General features: G+C 36.3%; 1 protein-coding gene across 17 annotated transcripts in view; it reads right to left on the bottom strand.

The window, feature by feature from the left end:
* The window catches only part of CCDC150 (coiled-coil domain containing 150), a 68,151-nt gene that overhangs the window by 21,947 nt on the left and 33,478 nt on the right, over positions 1 to 12,726 (bottom strand). For 14 of the 17 annotated variants that reach the window (XR_011528860.1, XR_011528857.1, XR_011528859.1 and 11 more), the window contains 2 exons: positions 8,107 to 8,217; positions 4,925 to 5,008 (listed from right to left, as the gene is read on the bottom strand). Coding sequence is in view for 13 of the 17 variants with exons in the window: in XM_070581726.1 (XP_070437827.1) it covers positions 4,925 to 5,008; positions 8,107 to 8,217 (195 nt within the window). In the remaining 4 variants the exon portion in view is untranslated. The remainder of the gene's footprint in view (positions 1 to 4,924; positions 5,009 to 8,106; positions 8,218 to 12,726) is intronic. The other 3 variants (XR_011528858.1, XM_070581725.1, XM_070581720.1) reach the window with 1 other exon arrangement.

The raw sequence follows: 12,726 nt of genomic DNA, 5'->3' as shown, positions 1-12,726 counted from the left end.
ACTCACAAATCTCCAAAGTGTATTTGTCCACATTTTCTTCCTCTTATTCCCAACCATCTCATACAAATCAACAATTAACATTACTGAGCATATCCTTGAATCAGGAAAAATTTCATTCAAAGTTTTTTATTTAAGTCAACTTTTCCTTTCTTGATATCTTTTCTTGTTTCCTACCTGTGAAGGGCTAACGCTTCTTGGCTGTAGCTACTGGACATTTTCAGGAACTGTTAAAATTTGAGTGCTAATAGTCAGGTTTTTTTGAAAGGATACATGAAAACATATTTTGTTTCAGGAAATATCTCTTGTTCCATCAGTAGGATCCTTCTTTCTCTCAGCTTTGTCGGTTTCTGTTGCTCTTCTCCACAGTGTACAGTATAAAATGTGTTCTGTGGCTCCCTAAAGCCATCACTAAAAATTAATCACGGTTTTCATTTAAGGTGCAGAATTAAAATGGCTGCCTCTTGATTGAGGATTGAAAATTAATGCAACGATTGTTTTCACTTTAAACTAAGCAAACTGCTATTAACTTACAGAATCCAATGGAAAATGGACTAACTCTAAAGACTTTCAGCTTTGCCTCTCTTCAAGCAAAACACAGATTATTCATATTTCTCAGGTAATTGACCCCAGCTTAGCCTCCAGGTGCTCAGTAAGATGCCCTGAAACTTGTGTGATGGCATGTTCTCATCTAGAAAGCACTCTAATTTTTGTATTGAGTTTCTTATTTGGCAGGATTACTAATTCAGGACATTCAAGCGGGAAAGAACAAAGAAGCAAATAAATGCTGCTGCCCTCCGAGATCTGGTGTTTCTGTGTCATTAAAATCCGAGCAGCTCCCATAGCTAGCTTCTCAGGTCTCAGGAACAGCAGTAATTTAGGTCACGGTCATATCCTCATATTGTTTCAAATGATCTAAATATGAAGATATAGAGATATACACACATATATAGAAACTATGAGACAACCAAGAAATGGACGGAAAGGAATCCTTATTTTAATCTGTTTGTAATGCAGATATTCTAAAGTAATGCAGTTAACTTCCCAGGTTTTTTAAAATTCAATACATATGATAAATTTGAAGTAAAGGAGGACATGCCCACAATGTGAGCTCCCTCTTTTTTTTTGAGGAAGATTAGCCCTGAGCTAACATCTACCACACAATCCTCCTCTTTTTTTTGCTGAGGAAGACTGGCCCTGAGCTAACATCCATGCCCATCTTCCTCTACTTTATATGTGGGAGGCCTACCACAGCATGGCTTGATGAGCAGTGCCATGTCCGCACCCGGGATCCAAACTGGCAAATCCCAGGCTGCCGAAGCAGAATGTGTGAACTTAACCGGTGCACCACCAGGTGCACTGTGAGCCCCTTTATAGTCTGAAATGAGCTTCAGAGTTAAAACAACCTGAACTGCCAAAGCTATGTATTTTGACTAAAAGTATGAAAATACATTGAGGAAACTGATAATTTCAGTGCAGCAAAGATTTTTTTTTCTTTTAAAATCCTTAACTAATATTCATATAATAGAATATCATGCAGCAATCCAAACCAAAGAACTACAACAACAAACAACGTGGATGAATCTCTCAATCATGATATTAAGTGAAAGAAACAAGAAAACATATCTAGTGTATTATTATATAAAGTTCAAATACAGGTAGAACTGATCTGAATGTTAGAAGTCAGGATGGTAATTACCCTCATGGGGAACAGTGACTGGAAAAGGCTATGAAACGGGTTCTGGGTGCTGGTAATGTCCTGTTTCTCGTTCTGAGTGCTGATCACATGGGTACCTTTACTCTGTGAAAATTCATTAGGCTGCACACTGTGTACTTTTCTGTATGTATGTTATAGTTGAATAAAAAATTTATTTACACAAAACAAACAAAGCCCTTAGCTAATCTCTAAATTAAGGTCACAAATGCAGCTACTTATAGGGGCTAGGCAGCTAATATAATATTGGAATCCAGTGGTGGAAGTGATGGGGTCAATAATAGATTAGAGTGAGCCTAACACACTCAAACTGACATGTTTAAAAACAATGAAAGTGCTGGAAATCTTTCAGACATACACAGGAATATCCCATCTACCTGTCACTCAACTTAAAAAAGACAACATTACCAAGTACAGTTGAAACCCTGTGTGTAGCCTACACGCCACCCAAATCTCCCTCCATCCTAGAGTTAACCACTGTGCTGAATTTGCTGTTTGTCATTCCTATTTAACAATTTTACTATAAAATGTATCCCTAAAGAGTACATAGTATTATTTTATGAGATTCATCTATGTTAACACATCTAACTCTATACCCTCTTATATAGACTGCTTTCTAAATTGGTATAACTACTTTTAGGAAAAATCTGACAAACCCTAGTAAAATTCAAGATATGTATATCCTATAACTCAGTAATTCTCCTAAGAATTATACCTAGCCTAAAGAATCTTTTGCATATGAGTACAAGGAGACATGTACAAGAATTCATCATATAAGCATTGTTTGTAAGCAATTGGAAACTGCCTAAATAGTCATCAGCAGAAGAAAGGATAAACACATTTTGGCATATTTATTTAACAGAATAGTATACAGCACTGAAAAGGAAATCCAAACCAGGTTTGAATGCTGGGCAGCAGTTTCTGACACAGTCTACATTAATACCTACAACCCAGTACAGTATTTATATCAATCATTAAGTCAATTCTGAAAATACAATCGTTTATCTAATATGATTCATGTGATATTTTTAATTGATTATAACCCAATTGAGAGAGAACACACAGTAGACTATTATTTTGATTATGTTTAGTATGTAGCTTTTCCTTTATTTTTTATTTTTTTGAGGAAGATTAGCCCTGAGCTAACTACTGCCAAGCCTCCTCTTTTTGCTGAGGAAGACTGACCTTGAGCTAACAGCCACGCCCACCTTCCTCTACTTTATACGTGGGATGCCTACCACAGCATGGCTTTTGCCAAGCGGTACCATGTCTGCACCCAGGATCCGAACCAGCAAACCCCAGGCTGATGAGAAGCGGAACGTGCGAACTTAACCGCTGCACCACCTTGCTGGCCCCCAGCTTTTCCTTTAAATTATCTGGCAAGAGTACTGTGCTGTAAGAGCACCTTCCCTGGTGCTCTGCTGACAAGACCAGTGCCTTTGGAATGTGCCAACTCAAGCTTGACATAAAGACACCCGGGAATTAAGTTTCAAAAGTGTTTCAGCTTTCAGAGACTATCAGAAATCTTAAGCCCTCATTATAGGAACATGGGCAGAAAAAAAGGCATGTATTTTCCTTAAGATCATGAAGATAACCTCTAATATTATATAATCATGGTCTAAAAGGATAGATAGATAACATCAGACTCATTAATAAGTTTTAAAATGTATTCCACTCCCAGCCAAAATCCGGCTTTAAGTTGGCTATGAGCACTTGGGATTTTTCTTGTTTACTTAAAAATATATTTCGTATCTCTTGGGAAAGCTAAAAGAAGGTCAAAATCATGGGTCATAGCTTCTACGGGATTATTAGTTTCACAAAAGACAAAGTTCTTCTGTGCCTGTAATAATCTATACACTCAGCCTGTAATGTTGACCTTCTTTCCCAGTGAGGTGTGCTTTCCCTCTCATTTACAGGTGAATAAGATGAAACTCAAGAAAATTAAGATTTGTCCAAGGTTACACAAGTGTAGATGATCATAAATGCACCACTGCCTCTGAAATATGTTCACTAAAAGCATACGAGTAGTGGCCAAATAGCTTTATCTTTCAAGTGGACAACATACTGTTTCACATCCATGGTTTGTCGACTGCCCTTCAGATAGCCTGCCGGGTCCGGGCCTGATCTTGTCTGCTAGCCCTATGGGGTAAACCCCTGGAGCAGATGACATGAGGTTAACGCTGACATGTCTGGCAAGCCTCTACTGAGATTACTTATCAGATTGGCTCTAGAGTTGCCCAGCCGGACTGGACTTCACTTCATACCATTTACTCCAGTGGTCCTCAACTATGGTTGCACACTGGAATCACTGGGGAGCTTCAGAAAGTGTTGAAGCCTAGGACCTACTTCCTGAGATTCTGATTTAATTGCTCTGAGGTGCAAGTCTTGTCATGGAGATTTTTCCCCTTATATTTTATTGTGAAACATTTTAAATATACAGAAAAATTGAAAGAATTTTACTGTGAATGTGCACACACATGCCATCCAAATTCTACCATTAACTTTTTTATACTTGCTTATCACATATCTATCCATCTATCATTTCCTCTATCCACGCATCAAAAATTTTTTTTCCTTTTTTTTTAATGATTCATCTCAAAGTAAATTGCAGACATAATACACTTCCCAGCATGAGGAGTTTTAAAAATTTCCCAGGTGATTCCACTGTGTAGCTAAGGCTGAGAACCACTGCTTTAGACTTCAGTGTTTCCACTGGACTTCGTTTAAAGCAGGCCTAGACGGATCAGTGGCAAGCTTTCTGCCCTGTGGGTTCTACAGGGACAAAACCCACAGGCAGTCAAAGAAGAGCATCATCCCATTCACTCAAGTCTATTCTATTGCTTTGAGTCCCAATTCCCAGGGTAATTTCTTTTTAGGAATGTCATAAAAATTCAGCAAAAAAAGAGAGCATAGGATCTCTACATTATCAGCAAATGACCATGCATAAAGTAATTATAATAAAGCTTCATATAGTCACAGAATGGGCTTTGGCTTCACAATGTCAGGTTTCACCATTATATTATATTATAGGTATATGAATAGAAGTCACCTAGATTTTAATGAGGCAACAAACTTAGGGAGGTTCAAAGATTTGTCCAAAGATACAGAATTAGTAAATGACGGAATTAGGTCCTCTCAAAATCCAGCAACATTTAGCTTGATAATTGGCATTAAAAAATTAGACAATAAAAATCAGAAAATGAAATCTCATACCTGGAGTTTTCCCTTTTCATAGGCCAGTTTATTTTTACTTTCAGTAATTTTCCCCAAGACCTTTTCCAACTGCTGTTGGGCAAGCTGACAGAGCAAACACAGGTATCAGTACCTCCACGCATAGAACGGAATAAGCATTTCCCTTTTTAAACAAGTATTTATACCCTTTCCATTTCTACAATAGCGAAACCAGGATCCATCTTTATTTGCTCCTGCTCCTCTTAGATAGCTGATCACAGCGCCAACACACGCCTGCAGGGAGACCGCTAATGGAGGCATCAGCGCCTCACGAGTCCTGCAGCCTGCTGTTCTCTGCTTATTAATTCTGTTTTTGGTGTATCGATTATTCCTTTGTAGTTGCAATCCAAGCCAGAGGTGGGGTGGTGGTATCAGTGGTTGCAGATATGCAGTTTGAGGATTATATAGTTCTTTAAGAACATTGGGGCTGCAAATGATCACAACTACTGAGACGGTAGGAGACATTTCAGTTACCGTAATAAAAGTCAGTAAAAAAAAATAATAAATCTCTGAAAAAACAAAAGAAACCTTTGTTGGAAAGTCCAACATTGTTTGATCAAGTACTCAACACAGCGTTATCTGGGACAAATGTTACTGAAGGCTCTATATTTCATGAAATTACATGTTTTATAATTCCGACAGCCTTACATAATGACAGCTATTTTTTTCATATGTCATTTTCCTCAGACTTTGTCAGATAAAGCAGTTTTCTTTTGATTAAGTTTGGGCCTTAGTGGTACTTCAGGAAGACTACTGGTGATTGAATATGGAAATTTTCACCTTCCATAATCAATTTCAGTGCTATGTCTTAACAGGAAATATTGGTATTTGCCATATGTTAAAATCATTTTTCACAAATCAATTGTGGGAATAATACACACACAAGCAGATGTGACTGAGAACACAACTTCTTAATCTCACAGGCCAACTAGCTGCACTGTGGATCATCTGCAGTAAATCTTGAGTTCAAAGTCTTACTAATGCTGGTAAATTTCCTATATTGACATAACCACTATTTCTGGTTTACATTTGCTTAATCTCTGAATAATAGGACAGGGAAACTTTTAAGCACTTAAAGCCAAAGAATTTAGACTTTTCTTTTATGTTCAACTTTAGGCAAGTTCATACAGTTGAAACCACACATGTAGGGATATTAATTTACCCAAGAGATACTCCTCACTACCTCCGACATAGCTACAACTATTCTTTAGCCATCATTTGTAGTGCACTTTAAGTATTGTGGATGTTTTCCCAAAAAAAGCAAAAACACATGCCAAACTAAATTATTATATAATAACATGGAACTCATTTTTTCCTCTGTTCAAAATATTTTTGTGATAGAATATGTTCTATAAGAGGGCGCATAGTCTGGAGCATTGTTTACTCCTTGGTAACTGCCTTGACTAGAAGAATTCGGCCATTTTAGACATTCTAGTTTTGATATAGGAAACCTATGGAAAAGCCATAAAAGTGATCAGTCTACAGAAACAGGTCAATTTCTAATCAACATAGTAATTATTTTGATATAAGTATGCATGGTGTGCTGTGGGAACCCAACCGTTAAGGGAGATCCCCTTGGCACTGAAGGCCATAGAGGTTAAGAACCTGCCCAGGTCTCACAGTAAATAAATGGAACCAAGGGTTGAAACCAGGTCTGAGTTCACATCTGTGGTGTGGCATACACAACACACACTATGTACATCTCTAAAAATCAATAAGAAGTTACACTAGAAGGTAGCTCTTACTGAGAATTTCAAGTGTTAACTCCCAAAGAACAAAAATACACTGCCAGCATTGAATGGCAATAGATTTAATGATACTGCTAAGACAAAAAAAAATCCTGAAATCTCGACTTCATTCGTCAAGACTCATACAACCAACTGAAACACTTCTAGGCAGCCTTGGTCAGAGAGCTTCTACCTCGAGACACAGAACTGCAAGCTGGAAGCGAGGTATGGGTGATCACTGGGAGAGCTTCATCAAGAGGTGTGGTGAGCAGGCAAGCATCAACACTGACCAAATCACTGGAGAGATCTGTCAGAGTCACTAACAGGGCTGCTCGCTGGCAGTGGGGGCATGAAAGAATCAGGCAGACTTAAATGTGGTCTTCCACAAGTGCCAAAACCAGGTGGGTGGGGAAGCCCAGCTGAGGCCTGGCCAACCAGCAAAGGACATGGATGAATCATTACTCTTGGGGGAGCAGGGCTGGTCTGAGAGTACCAGGAATTAATGTCAATGCACCTTGCTGCTCCAATAGAAACTTAAAGGCTTTTTTTCTGGGACAGTTCAGATACTAAGAATTCAATAAATGTTAGCTGTCTGCTACACGCTTTATGTGTATTAACTTAATCCCCAAACAACCTCCTAATAATAGTAGTATTATCCCCATTTTGGCAGATTAGGAAACTGAGGCTCAGAGAGGTTAAGGATCAAACCCAAAGTCACAGCCAAAATTGAAATCTAGGCAGTGTGGATCTAAAGCCATGAAAAGGTAAGAGGATTTAGATTTACTCTGTAGTTTTTCATAGTTGAAGTAATGAGCAGCTTATGACAGAGTTTGAAAGAATTTAGCTCAGATTTAGATAGACTCATATCAGGGCCTTCTTCGCAATTTTCAAAGATGATTTGCATGGTATAGAAGGAATAACTAATTCTTTTTCAAGTACTCAAAAGCACACAGGAAACTTATTAGCTGCTTAACACAAAGGTCATTTCTTTAAATCCTCTTCACTTAGAGAAGACGTGTTAAGAACTCTACCATTCATTTGTAACGCATTGACCTTGTCAAATAGGTTTTAGAAACTGAACTTATTACGGATTGCCTAATGGGGGGAACTGTCAGAAAGGGGGAAAAATACAAGTTTCTTCCTCACAATTTATGGAAGAGGCAATATTCTAAAACATTAGAAATCTTTGTGCTTTTCAGCATTATAGATCATCTGTGTAGGCAGATGTTTAATAGCTGCCTTAAATACTTGTTTTCTTAAATCCTCTATTGTTTGAATACTGTATGGCTCTCTGCCATATTTAGCTTGAGTTATTTAAGACTTATAATAATTATTAAAACACAAACAAATGAAAAAAAACCATGTCCTGACTTCCCTTTTTTTTTTTTAACTCATTAATCATTAATTTCTACTTTAGACTGACCTTTTTATACCCACCCCATGGTAATCAGAAGAGACTTGAAGTTCAAGGGAAGCCATTTGATCTGCCAGGTGCTTATTCTTTTGCTCCAGAGTTTGCAGGTTGTGAGTTAATGCATTTATGTGTACCTTTGAAAAACAAAAGGAGAACAGAAATTTATTTATGCCAGATCCAAAAATATTATCTTAATTTAAAAATGACATTTGTAACTGTAAAATAGAAGGTATCATATGAACATCTTCCCCTGCCTCTATTTGTGGGGATACAGTCTGATAGCTCTAGTATTTCAAAGACTTTTTTTCCTTTTCTTTTACATTTTTTCAGCTTTTCTCATTGTCTTCAGCAGGAGAGTTATTACAAATTAATAGTTCACATTTACTAGAAATGGAAGGCCTTCTGGTACTTGGTATTTATTTAAATATTAATTTAAGCTTATGAATACAGAAGCAAAAACCCTCCACAAAATATTAGCAAAATGAATACAGAAATATATAAAAAGGATAACAAATCAGGACTAAGTGAAGTTTATCCCATTAATACATAACTTGTTCAACATTCAAAATCAATTAATATAATTCACCACATCAAGAGACTACAGAAGAAAACCTATATGACCTTTTCAACAGATGAAGAAAAAGCATTTCACAAACTTCAACATGAATTCGTGATAAAAATTCAGCAATCTAGAAATGAAGAGGAACCATCGCTAACTGATGAAATATATCTATAAAAAAACCTACAACTAATAAAGACTGCATGTTTCCCCCTAAGACTGAGAAAAAGGCAAGGATATCTACTTTCACCATTCCTATTCAACATCATACAAGAGGCCATAGCTAGTGCAATAAGGCAAGAAAAAGTAATAAAAGGCATAGAGATTGGAAAGGGAGAAATAAAACTGTCTCTACTTATAACAGACATTATTGTCTACTTAGGAAATCCCAAAGAATCTACAAAAAAGATACTAGAATAAGTGAGTTTAGTAAGTTTGAAGGATACAAGGCCAATTGTATTTCTACATACTAGCAACAAACAATTGGAAATTGATATTTCTTAAAAGTGTCATTTATAACACTACCAAAAATCCATAAAATTCTCAGATACAAATCTAAAAAAATATGTCCAATATCTGATATGCAGAAAACTACAAAATACTGACAAGATGAATCAAAAACCTAAACAAAATGAAGAGATATATCATGTTTTTTTTTTAGAAGATTCAATATTGCTAAGATGTGAATTGTCTCTAATCCCAATCAAAATTACGTGGAGTAATTTACCAAGGTTCACCCTTTGGTGGGGTCTGAACTGTGGGGATAGAAATTATGTCCTATAAGAAATACTACAGGGAGTTCTTCAGGCTTAAATAAAATGGCATTAGATAATACCTGGAAGCCACATAAAGAAATATAGGGTACTGGTAAAGCTAGCAGCATAGGTACATATAAAAGATATATAAATATATATTTTTTATTGTAACTCTCTGTTACCTATAAATCAAAAATAGATAGTAAAAGAAATAACAAGAGAATTAAACACACCAGAAATATCTACTTAACACAAAAGAAGGCAGTAATGGAGAAACAGTGGAACAAAAAGCATATAAGACATACAAAAAAACAGATAATAAAGTGATAGATGTAAATCTTACCTTATCAGTAATTGTGTTAAATATAAATGGATCAAACACTCTGGCTAAAAAGCAGAGATAGAACGAACTTTTAAAAAAATCCCACTGTATGCTGTTTATAAGAAACACACTTTAGGTCCAAAGACACAAAAGGGTTGAAAGTAAAAGAATGAAAAAAAGATATACCATGTGAACAGTAATCTGAAAAGAGCTAAAGTGGCTACACTAACATTAGACAAAACAGACATTAAGACAAAAATCTGTGAGATAAAGAAGGACATTATATATTGAAAAAAGGGTCAACTCATCAAGAAGATATAACATTTATAAATATATATGCATCTAACAACAGAGAACAAATGAAGTAAAAACAATGAAGCAAAAACTCACATAACTGAAAGGAGAAATAAACGATTCAACAACAATAGTTGGAGAATTCAATATCCCACTTTCAATAATGGACAGAACAGCAGACAGATCAGTGAGGAAACAGATGACTTCAACAACACCATAAAGTAACTGGAACAAACAGACATCTATAGAACACTCCTCCCAAGAACAGCAGAATACATATTTTCTCATGCGCACAGAAAGCATTCTCATTCTCCAGGATATACCATATATTGAGCCATAAAACAACTCTCAATAAATTTGAAAGGACTGAGATTATACAAAGTATGTTCTCCAACCACAATGGAATAAAATTAGAAATCAATAAAACAAGGAACTTTGAGAAATTCACATATATGGGGAAATTAAACAACACACTTCTAAATAACCAATAGGTCAAAGAGGAAATTACAAGGGAAATTAAAGAATACTTTGAGATGAACGAATATGAAAACATGACAAAATGCATGGTATACAGCTAAAGCAGTACTTAGAGGGAAATTTATAGCTGTAGACACATATTAAAAAAGAAGAAATCTCTCAAATCAATAATCTACGCTTCCATCCTAAAAAACTAAGAAAAGAAGAGAAAATTAAGCCCAAGGCAAGCAAAGGAAAAAAACTAATAAGGATTAGAGCAGAAATAAAATAGAGAATAGAAAAGAGAAAATCAGTAAAACCAAAAGTTGGTTCTTTGAAAAGATCAACAAAATTGACAAGCCATTAGCCATATTAACCAAGAAAAAAGAAAATTACTAAAATTAGAAATGAAAGAAGGGACATTATACTGAACTTGAATGGGGCTACTATGAACAATTATATGCCAATAAATTAGATAGCCTAGATGAAATGAAAAAATTCCTAGAAAGACCCAAACTACTGACACTGACTCAAAAAAAGTAGAAAATCTGAATGGAAGTGGAGCAAGTAGAAGACTGAATCAATAGTTATAATAATTAAACGTGAACAGAATAAAAAACTCCCCACACAAAAGAAACCTAGAACCAGATGGCTTCACTGGTGAATTCTACAAAATATTTCTTTTTTTTTAATTTAATTTTTTTTTTTTGAGGAAGATTAGCCCTGAGCTAACTGCTGCCAATCCTCCTCTTTCTGCTGAGGAAGACTGGCCCTGAGCTAACATCCATGCCCATCTTCCTCTACTTTATATGTGGGATGCCTACCACAGCATGGCATGCCAAGCGGTGCCACGTCTGCACCCAGGATCTGAACCAGTGAAGCCCGGGCCACCGAAGCGGAACATGCACACTTAACTGCTGTGACACCAGGCTGGCCCCCTGCAAAATATTTCAAGAAGAATCAGCACCAATCTCTCACAGATCTTCCCAAAAATAGAAGAGGGGAGAACACTTACCAAATCATTTTAAGAGGCCAATATTACCTTGATACCAAAACCAGACAAAGACATCACAAGAAAACTACAGGATATCCCTTATTAACATAGATTCAAAATTCCTCAACAAAATACTAGCAAGCCAAATTAAACAACATATAAAAAAAACACACCATGACTCAAGTGAAATTTATCCTAAAAATGAAAGCTTGGTTCAACATTTGAAATCAATCAATGTAATACACCATATTAACAGAATAAAGGACAAATCCACAAGATTATCTCAATAGACACAGAAAAAGCAGTAGACAAAATTCAACACACTTTCATGATAAAAATTCTCAACAATGGGGACCAGCCCAGTGGCACAGTGGTTAAGTTCACACACTCCGCTTCAGTAGCCTGGGGTTCGCTAGTTCAGATCCTGGGCATGCACCTACACACCACTCAACAAGCCATGCTGTGGCAGCATCCCACATACAAAACAGAGGGAGACTGGCACAAATGTTAGCTCAGTGACAATCTTCCTCAAGCAAAAAGAGGAAGATTGGCAACAAGTGTTAGCTCAGGGCCAACTTTCCTCACCAAAAAAAAAAATCTCAACAAAGTACGAATAGAAGGGAATTTCCTCATCCTGATAAAGGGCATTTATAAAAAGCCCACCGCTAACATCATACTCAATGGGGACAAACTGAAAGCTTTCCCTTTAAGATCAGGAACAAGACAAGGATGTCTGCTCTCACTGCTTCTATTCAACATTGCACTGGCGGTTCTAGACAAAGCAATTACACAAGAAAAAGGAAGAAAAAGGCAGCAAAATTGGAAAGGAAGAAATAAAACTATTTGAAGATGATACAATCTTCATATATATATATATATATGAGATATATATAGAGAGAGATAATATATAAGATGTCGCATTGTTAAGATTTCAATACTTCCCAAATTGATCTACAAATTCAATACAAACTCTATCAAAATTCCAGCTGCTCTTTCCTACAGAAAAAAAGGAAAAGCTGATCCTAAAATTCATATAGAAATATGAGGATGCAGAATAGCCAGAACAATCTTGAAAAGAAGACAAAGTTGTAGGATTCACACATCTCGATTTCAAAACTTACTACAAAGCTACAGTAGTCAAGACTGTGTGGTACTGGCATAAGGACAGTCACAGAGATCAATGCAACAGAATTCAGAGTCCAGAAATAAACCCATACATCTATGGTTAACTGGGTCTTGACAAAGGAGACAAGACTACTCAGT

This window comes from Equus przewalskii, chromosome 17 (genome assembly GCF_037783145.1).
Source record: "Equus przewalskii isolate Varuska chromosome 17, EquPr2, whole genome shotgun sequence".
Classification (NCBI taxonomy): domain Eukaryota; kingdom Metazoa; phylum Chordata; class Mammalia; order Perissodactyla; family Equidae; genus Equus; species Equus przewalskii.
This window is presented reverse-complemented; position numbering and strand designations above follow the sequence as displayed.